Source organism: Podarcis liolepis (genome assembly GCF_965112155.1).
Source record: "Podarcis liolepis genome assembly, chromosome: 13".
Lineage (NCBI taxonomy): Eukaryota > Metazoa > Chordata > Lepidosauria > Squamata > Lacertidae > Podarcis > Podarcis liolepis.
Window position 1 is genome coordinate 23,253,951 of NC_139573.1, and position 10,076 is coordinate 23,264,026.

The 10,076-nt window shown below is 46.8% G+C and overlaps 1 protein-coding gene across 1 annotated transcript; it reads left to right on the forward strand.

Moving 5' to 3' along the window:
• The first annotated feature begins 255 nt into the window (after positions 1-255).
• On the forward strand, positions 256-9,459 carry LOC310692323 (microfibril-associated glycoprotein 4-like). Its single transcript, XM_083473066.1, has 6 exons — positions 256-544; positions 3,953-4,037; positions 4,901-5,061; positions 5,714-5,810; positions 6,906-7,088; positions 7,906-9,459. The coding sequence occupies exons 1-6, from the start codon at positions 539-541 to the stop codon at positions 8,151-8,153; spliced, it is 780 nt and encodes a 259-aa protein (XP_083329192.1). The 5' UTR covers positions 256-538; the 3' UTR covers positions 8,154-9,459.
• The last annotated feature ends 617 nt before the right edge of the window (positions 9,460-10,076 follow it).

Sequence of the window (10,076 nt, forward strand, 5' to 3'; positions counted from 1 at the left end):
CACAGGCTGTTGGAGAAGAGCCTTGATCGCCAATAATTCATCTCTCTCCATCCAAAGTTTGAAGTTAGCCCTCCCTTATTGTGCGCACACACACAACTTCTTGCACGTGCGTGTGAAGGGTGAATAATGAAAACTTGTCTGTGCCAAGAGCCCTGGACAGCGTCTAAGCTCTTGGCTTGTTTAGTCTCTCTCTCCCGCTCTCCCCCAACTTTCATTTCCTGTCTTGCAGTTATTTTATAACCCCCCTTCCACACACACACAGTCCCAACCCTCCTGGCTTCTTATTCTTGCAGCACTATAAATCCAGGATTTACATATTGTCTCCGATCCCTGGCCTTGGGGGGTGCTAGTGGGCAGGCATTGGGGGTGGGAAAGAGTAAATAGACAACCTGTTTGCAGCTGCATGCCAGACCCGGCAAGAGGAGAAGAGGAAGGTGGGTGGGAGAAACAGCTTCTAAAGGAGCAGGGAAAAGATCTGCACACCAGACTTATAAATACAGGAACAAGAACAGTAAAGGAAGAGGAACTGTAGGACAACATGAAGGTAATGTAGTATCTGAGGGGAGGGTATTTGCTTGTGTGTGGTGGTGGCTGGTGTGGAAAGCTGGGTCTAATTTTCTTCACAGGGCTTTTCAATATTCCCCCTATTATCAGTGGCTTTTGGCCATGATCTACATAAGTGTAAGATTTGTTTAATTCATGGGATTCACTGATCAAAGACTTGCAATGGCCTGAGAGTAATTGTTTTTAAAAGAGGAGAGGTCTAACAATGGTTGTTACCCATCGTAGTACCTAGTGGAGCTTCCAGCTTCAGTGATAGTATATCTCTGAAAACCAGACACTGATGAGGGCTACTGAACTCATGTCTTTTCTGCGTGCACCATGGATTATCCAGGCTAGCTGCAGTGACAAGCAGAATGCAGGGCTAGAGAGACTTTGTGTTTGATCCAGGAGGGCTTTTCTTGCATTCCTAAATCTAGTCATTTGTTCTACAATTGACATCCCCCCCCCAAGCCACAGGCATGCTTATTCTGCTACCCATATGTCTAACAATATCTAGTGCCTGCTTTCTAAATGGAGAAATTCCACCGGAATACTAGAGCTTTGATCCAAAACAAGCAAGCGATCTGTATCCAGGATGTATGGAGTTATGGAGGACTCATCAATTAATGATGGTGCTGGTGATATGTGACGCTATTCACATACTGTAACCATAGTAGAGATTGGCAAATTAGCAGAAGCACAACTCTTTAATTTTGACTGGAAAGGTGGGGAGACAAGGAGAGCAGGAACAGGTAAGGTTAAATTAAATAAGGGGGAGAAAAAGAATGAGAGATGCACAAGTTGTAAAAGCAGTGGCACCATTAGCTAATTTTAAAATACAGTGGTGCCTCGCAAGACGAAATTAATTCGTTCTGCAAGTCTCTTCGTCTTGCGGTTTTTTCGTCTTGCGATGCACGGTTTCCCATAGGAATGCATTGAAAATCAATTAATGCGTTCCTAGGGAAACCGCCTTCAGACCAGGTCCAGGGACAGTCTGTCCCCAGACCTCTTCTGAAGGCTGGGGGGGGGGGACAAGGGCTTTTCTTCTCACCCCCAGCATTTTAAAAAACCCTGGGACAGCGGAGGACTTCTCCGCTGTCCGGGCGATCTTAAAATGCTGGCGGGCGGCATTTTAAAATCGCCCCGGACAGCGGAGGACTTCTCCGCTGTCCGGGGCGATTTAAAAGCCCCTAGGACGGCAGGCGGGGGGGGACAAAGACTTTCGCCCCCCGCCCACCTTCAGAAGGTGTTCCCACCCCCCCCCCGCCCGGCTTCGCAGCAGCGCTATGAAGCCTGGCGGCTGGGGCAGGTGCTCCCGCCCCCCCCCCGCTTCGGAGCAGCGTTCTGAAACGGGGTGGCTGGGGCAGGTGTTCCCACCCCCCGCCCGGCTTCGCAGCAGCGCTACGAAGCCCGGCGGCTGGGGCAGGTGCTCCCGCCCCCCCACCCCGCTTCAGAGCAGCGTTCCGAAGCGGGGTGGCTGGGGCAGGTGTTCCCACCCCCCCGCCCGGCTTCGGAGCACGGGGAGATCGCTTCTCCCCACCGCCCCTTGCTTCAAAAGAGGTCCGGGGGCAGCGGGAAGCGCTCCCGCTGCCCCTGGACCTCTTTTGAAGCAAGCGGCTGCGGGGAGATCGCTTCTCTCCGCAGCCGCTTGCTTCAAAAGAGGTCCGGGACCTCTTTTGAAGCAAGCGGCTGCGGGGAGAAACGCAGCCGCTTGATTCAAAAGAGGTCCGGGGGCAGCGGGAGCGCTTCCCGCTGCCCCCGGACCTCTTTTGAAGCAAGGGGTGGTGAGGAGAAGCGATCTCCCCGTAGCCGCTTGCTTCAAAAGAGGTCCGGAACCTCTTTTGAAGCAAGCGGCTGCGGGGAGAAGCGATCTCCCCGCAGCCGCTTGCTTCAAAAGAGGTCCGGGGGCAGCGGGAGCGCTTCCCGCTGCCCCCGACCTCTTTTGAAGCAAGGGGCGGTGGGGAGAAGCGATCTCCCCGCAGCCGCTTGCTTCAAAAGAGAAGACCCGCTGTCCCCGGGGCATGCTTCGTTTTGCGAAGCAAGCCCATAGGGAAATTCGTCTTGCGAGGCAACTCGAAAACGAAAAAACCTTTCGTTTTGCGAGTTTTTCGTCTCGCGAGGCGTTCGTCTTGCAGGGTACCACTGTACAGATTTAATGAGGTCATATCCAGTTAAGTCATACCAAGAGCAGACCCACTGAAATAAATAGACACAAGTTGCTTAAGTCCCTTGGGTCTGCTCTGAGTATGAATAACACTGGATATCACCCAAAGTACATCTGGTTGTTTGTACAAACTTTGCAACTTTTGCAGATTGCACAGACAAAGCCTCCCCAGTCCCAGTGCGTGTGCAGAAGTTGTTATATAGGTAGCAATTGGGAGCAAGAATAGAAGGCAATAATCCCTATTCCTCCCTCCACAAATTCAATGAACGTCTGAAAAAGGAGGGTAGTTTAACGCCTCTGTGGGTATTCCATTACCTATAATATTTGCCCTATCTTCCAAAAAAGGGGGAGCTCAAGAGGGGTCGTGAAAGCTTCAGAACAAGCTATAAAACAAAGATTAAGCCAAGCATTTGAAGATTAAAAATGTATGTCCATTTTAGGTTTCAGTCTGAGGGAAGAGGGAGCTGTTTCAGGCAAGATTGGCATGAATGCTAACTCAGATTTCTTTGCGGTGCGTTCTTGCTGGATGTCAGGTTGTTGGCCAAAAACTTCAGTACAATTCCAAGTAAAACAAAGCGGTGGCTCTCTCACTCAGATTTCTTCGAGGGAAATCTCAGCACAGGATCCTCAGCATAGGACCAAACTAGCCGACAATCTTTCCCTGAAATTTTGTTAGTAGTAGTTACAAGCGAAATCTTCAACAAAATGTCAGGATTCCAGTGACTGTCCCATTCACCTTAAAGTACTTTTCTGTCCCCACCCCTCACCAGAAGACAGCCAGCCTCTTGTAGCCACTGAACAAGCTCTGTCCTTGCTGGTTTGTTTCTGGATCTTCCTCCCCTGCTTAGATCTCACCACTAATTTGTTGTGCAATTGTGTTGTGCTGTGTTCTGCAAGTTTCAGTGTTCCTCCAAGCCTGTTGATGCTTCCCTTTTGTGAACGAGTGGTAGCCTTTTGGATACATAAGCAATAGCACTCACAGCTTGGAAATAGAGAATGATTGATCACATTTTTATCTTGCCTTTCCTTCAATGAATACAAGGCAGTCTACACACACACACACACACACACACACACACACACACACACCACAACTACTGTATTCTTACAACATAGGACGTTGCCTTATGCCAAGTCAGATTATTGCTCCAGCTACCCTAGAGAGCACCTCTCCATGTTTTCTGTTGTGTCCCCAGTATGCACCATGTTCTAAAATACCATGCTCTTTCTTTCTGGCTCTCCCAGGTCTCTCTGTTCCAGCCAGGCTTGCTGTTCCTCCTCCTCCTTGTTCAGTTGCCCACCTCACAAGGACAGGCCATCAACCCTGAAGGTAAGACCTGCTGACTCTGCTATATGGAGCCTGCCCAAGCCCCTCATGTTAAGTCTGCCATTCCTATCCCTTCCCATTGGGGCCATATAGCTCAGGGCCCCTACATGAAAAAGATCCCATCTTCAATCCCTGGCATCTTCTCGTAGACCTGGAGAAAATGCTTTTTTCGAGGTGAGATCTTGGCCCGAAATCACGAGAGAGCAAGGAGCCAATTATGGATACCATGCTATCACAGGAAAAAACTCAGGATGCCCCAGTTTTTCCAGGGCATGTGACTGGAAGTTGGTCTTCAGGGTTTCAGGCAGAACTTTCTGAAGATGTGGGTTATTGAAATTGGGACCTTCTGCATGCAAAGCTGATGCTGTTCCACTGAGCTAGAGTCTCCCCCCCCCAAAAAAAAAGTTGGATGTTTGCCTACTTCCTGGAGCTAATGTAATACATTTGTAAATAAACAGACTTTGCAAATCATGGCCTTACAATCCAGTGTAATCAATAGACTTAGGTGTGTCTTACTCTGAGTAGCTTGCAAGTCTCCAGGATTCTTTTCTTTACAAGGGAATTGATCCTGTAAAAGGTACTCCCTGAAACATCCCCCTGCTTGGAAAAGCTGAGGGACTGAAACAACACTGTCGCACAATCCCCACTTCCAGGATTGGTGTGAGGTTCCGGGGAGCACAGAAAGTTTTGATTTCCTTCCAAGAGTGTGCTTTAAACTTACAAACCCTATTCAGCAATTCCACTCCACATGTGAGGAGTTAGATGAATGCAGAGGACGAGCGATGACTCTCCCACAACATCCCTACATTGAGCACATACATTTAACTTCTGTTAAAAATATATATATATTGCCTCCACTGCGGCAGCCCGGCAGCCACAACACTGCGAAGATGGCCTCCCACTAGACTGTGAAGACATATATGACCAAGGCTCTGAGACAGATGGCGTGTACCTTATTTATCCCGCGGGCCCCAATATCCCGGTGCCTGTGTACTGCGATATGACCACCGACGATGGAAAATGGACGGTAACAAGAGCAAAGTGTGGGATGGGAGGTCCACCTCAACCTGGCAGTAGGGATCACAGGGTTGGGGTAGATTGATGTAGGTAGCTCAGCTGTTTCTGTGCTTACCCAGGTGTTTCACTAAAGGCACCGCAATGAAACAAAGTTTGTGTGTGAGTTTTTGGTAAATTATTTCATATCTTTCCTCTTTTGGGCCATTGTCCCCCCCCCCTCTCTCATTCTTTGTCTGTCTTTCTCATTTGTGATCATATATGGATGCATAATTGCACTCACACACTGAAGTGCATAGGTACAACGTTCCCTGTTTTTAGCCTTTGGATTTTTTAAATACCCTAGTTGAAATTTTCTTATGTTTCATTTTTTATATTTTTTTGTGTTTCACTGTTTACATTTTTCCACCTTCATGAGTGTTTGACAGCAGGAAAGGCAGGCTTTAAGTAAAGCTTTCTTTTTAAAAGACAGGAGGGAGTGAATGTTTATGGGAAGAAGGAATCTTTGTTTTTGTACCTTGAAGGCACACCATCTCCTTCACTTTGGGATTCCTGTTTTCCATGGTGATGGGAGGAACGCCGTTGGTGGCGGCGGCGGGGGGAATGAGTGGGTACCCGTTCATTAGAGATTAATGCTATCATTTTCCTTCCACCACATTTTCCAGGTTTTCCAGAAACGATTCAATGGTTCAATCAGTTTCTTTCGGGGATGGAATGACTATCGGTTTGGCTTTGGCAGAGCAGACAGTGAATACTGGCTGGGTAAATAGAAATGAGTAACAGGAAATACCTTCTTTATCTCCCCCCCCCCCCTTTAAACAACAACAACAACAAAACAGACAATATGAATAATTGACAACCAAAAAGTAACATGAATTCAGTACAAGGAGGTTTTGATGATAAAATACAAAAGCCAATTGGTCAAAAATCACAAGTAAATGGAATGGATATTGGGCTCATCCACACTTACCATTTGTCCTGCACTTTTTAGGCACTGATCCATGCTTTAAGGCTGAGTACTTTTCTTTCCCCATGAAAACCTGCTCTTTTAATACAATTCAAGTTTTCTGTGGGTTGCAGTTTGTTCTGATTTAGTGGTAAAGAGAAGGTTTTCATGGGAAAAGCATTGGGGCAAACAAGAAAACCCAACAAAACACTCTTGGACCCTTTGAAGTGTGGACCTGTGCCTAGAAACATGGCACAAAAGAGAGTCTGAATGAGCCCATAATTACGAAGTTGTCAGCGGGGTGGAAAAACTCAGCTTACATTGCACAACAAAGCAAATAAGAGGAAAGGGGCTCCAGCCCATTTACAGACAAGGATTTGCCACCTGAGTGACTGTGTTGTCACGTAGTTAATAAATAACCACTAAGAACAGGTAGAGTCAGAAAGATCAGCATCACCTTTAGTTGCATGAAGATTACAATTTCTTTGAGATAGTGATGAACATAACTTTCTTGAACCAGTTATCTAGGGTATAACGTGAGACCTTTTTCCAGCCCTCTTTTTCTCTTCTCCCCCCCCCTCCCCCGGCTCTTGACACAGACATTTTCCTTTGCCAGGACATTTTGGAACACCAAATGTTTGGGTTTCTTCCCTATGCAGCTGAAACATGTTCCTGGGCCCAGACAATTCCAATGTAAAATGTAAGCATGTTTACAGTGTCTCTGAGCCAGGAGATGCAGCCAAGTTCCCCTTCATTTTTCTGCCTGCCCATCACTTTTCTGTCCAAAGACACTGGCTCAGACAATACATAGCTCCCAACGAAAAGAGTGGGTGGTTGCGTGGCTGTCTTTTGTTCTATGTGTATACAGTTTGGGTTCCTAAATAATACGTCTTATCTGCTCTATGGCCCAGGGCTGCAAAATATCCACCTCCTGACCCTGAAGCAGAAGTATGAACTACGTGTGGAGCTGGAGGACTTTGAGAACAGCACGGTCTTTGCCAGATATACGGACTTCTCACTGTCGCCACACGCTATCAGTGCAGAAGAGGATGGCTACACACTGCATGTGTCTGGCTTTATTGATGGGGGAGCAGGTGAGGGGCTGTGGGTGCCAAGTTACTAGTCATCCCTTTCTACTGTTACTTCAGCCCCCCACCCCATACCCAGGATCGGGTAGGGTGCTAGCTCCTAACACACTGAAATAGATCCTTCAACTACAATAGCAAGGGTGGAGAGCTTCAGGCCCTCAAAATGTTGTTGGATTTCAAATTCCATCAGTCTTAGCCAGCATGGACAATAGTCAGGGATATGTGGAGTTGGAGTGCAGCACTCAGGAACGTGTGGAGGAACCTCTATATGTTGGACTCCTAACTTCCATCTGCCCCAGCCAGTATAGCTGATGGGGGTCCAGGAACAGACTCCCTGCTACTGTTATAGAGAGTCCTGAAGTGACCTCCAGTCCCATCCAACACCACACAATCCAGAAGTCCTGGTTCTGAGTCACATAAGGACAATGCATTGGATCAAACTCCCCTCCCAGGGTTTGGTTCTTAACTTTGGGAAAATTTTCTGTACATCAGTGTGGTTAAGTATAATTGCCCCGAAACTCAGATCACAAGAAAGTCCACTCTTTGGAAAGCATGCCAACAGCCAGTTGTATCAAGCTAGGCCCCTAGCTGCAAGTGAATCTACTATAAAGTAAGCACACTACTCCAGCTTTTTATTGCAGCAGGCTTCATGGCAGGTACCTAACCTCAGATGTTGCAGAGCTACAGCTCCCATCATCCTTGACCGCTGGCCTTCACAATGAGCTTGTGGGAGTCTATTAATATCTGAGGTGCCACAGATTACCCACCCTTTCTTTATGGAATCCACATTTTTGTCACACCATTGTCTTTGTGCTCCCACCAGGTGACTCGTTGACCTACCACAATGGCCAGAAGTTCTCCACGTTCGACCGGGACCAAGACCTTTTTGTGCAGAACTGTGCGGCGCTGTCTTCGGGTGCCTGGTGGTTCAAGAGCTGTCATGTCTCCAACCTGAATGGCTTCTACCTTGGCGGGGCCCACCTCTCCTATGCAAGTGGCATTAACTGGGCCCAGTGGAAGGGCTTCTACTATTCCCTCAAGAGAAGTGAGATGAAAATACGCCGTGTCTGAGAGACGGGGTGGCCTCTCCCATTCCTCCTTTCCAGTGGCCTTCCGAAGATGAATTTCCATTGAAACAAACAAAACCTATATTGTGGATCAGGTTGTGGAACTGGGATTGAGCAGGTGGGGACTAGGGCTGTGATGGAACTAAAGCCATTGCCAACACAAACAAATTTTACCTTGTCTTAAACTTGTGCTGTGCTGAAATCTGTCTTCTAATTCCTTGAAAATTTTCTTACCCAGAGAAAGATGCTTGATTTTTCTGCCTCTTTCTCAGTGTACTTCAGAAAGTATTTGCAGTTACGGTGAGTTGGGGTTGAGCTTACTTACTTTATCATTCATTGCAAAGGTGGCCAGTAGTGGTGGGGGCTTTTTGATGTCAATCAATTTCTCCAGCACTCTGTGGCCATCTTGCCTGTCTGTGCTTCCTGATCTGAAAAAGCCACATGGGAGGAGTTATCTCATCATTTCTTTCCTTGGGCTTCAGTCGAACTGGAGGAAGCTGAGGAGGTTGCCTACCAACTGCATGAAACTGGTCTGTCCTTTTACCTTAAAATCAAAACACAACGCCACAACATCCACACAAGGATCACTTTAAAAATAAAAGAAGATGTTACTTTAAAAACATCAACCGTCAGGCAGCTATCATGGGCATGGTAGGCAACCACCGCAATTTCTAGTGCTTTCAGGAAACCTCACCCAAGGAAGTCATGAGATGCTCAGGAAGTACAGACTACAGATTGCAGACCACCAGAGGGATGTTTTGTAGAAAATGAAGAAATAGGCCATGTCAAAAGTCATGTGAGTGCAACAAAACTCCCACACCACACTAATAAAGATTTCACCCAAAGTCTGATCATTTTCAAATGCAATTTCTTTTTACAAAAAAACAGACAATCATTTTAAAAAGAGCTCTCTCTTTTTTGCACATCATTGTTTCAAACCTGTTTAACTGCCATGACTACAAAGCAATGCTCTGGATAATTCCTTAAGGAAGGTTTTCTAATACTCTCAGAAAATGATTCTCAGAGCTCTTTGGGAAACAGTGAAGCTACTCTGAAATTCACAAGTGCACAAGAGAGACATATCTAAATCTGCTAAGGGGAAGAGATGATCTTCATGTTGTTTGAGGCCAGGATTGAGAGTCTGCAGCACAGATGACTGGATTAGCATTCAAACCGAGAGTGATAAAATGATGGGAAGAGGGGAAGAACACAGGCAAAAGTAGCCCAACCACTTTTCCAAGTTTAAGAATAATTAGAATCCTTTGTACCCCTTTGGTTTATACTCTGAAATAAAGCCACATTCTCTGAAACTGAGACAGTGATACAACTGTTATGGGGGGAGGGGAGCTTTTTTGAGGCCAGGAGTGAAAAATCTGTAGCCTTCCAGATGTCACCCCTGATTGTTGGCCATACTGATGGGAGTTAGTACAGCAACATCTGGAGAGTGACAGGTTCCCCTCCCCAAGTTTAGGTAATTTGTTATTTCTTTACTGGTCAACTTCCCTGCACCGAGAAAAAGAGTATTAGTTCTTCAAAATGTGTGCTTCTTTTGACATCTGGCTGGCCTGAGTAACCATCCAAACTGCAAAGCAAACTTAGAAGATGGAAATGAAGACTAAACACTGCTTTCCCCAGCCTTCTCGTGTCCTGCCAATAAGCTTGTTTTGACTCCAGGCTGTTCACATCTGGATTTTGTCCCCTGCAATTAAGGCAAAAGTCACCTGAGGCTACAGCATTGTGATGGCTGAGAACCAGGATATATGGTGTTCTTTTTGTGTTCTCATAAAACTGGTTGTGTTTTGGGTGTGTGTAGCGGGGTGGGTGGGGGAGGAAACGGTGGTGGAAAGACCTACCACAAAGGTTTGGATCCTGAGCTGCAGTCTGAGCAAGAAGGGGGCAGAAAAACCACACACACAGCCAAGCCAGG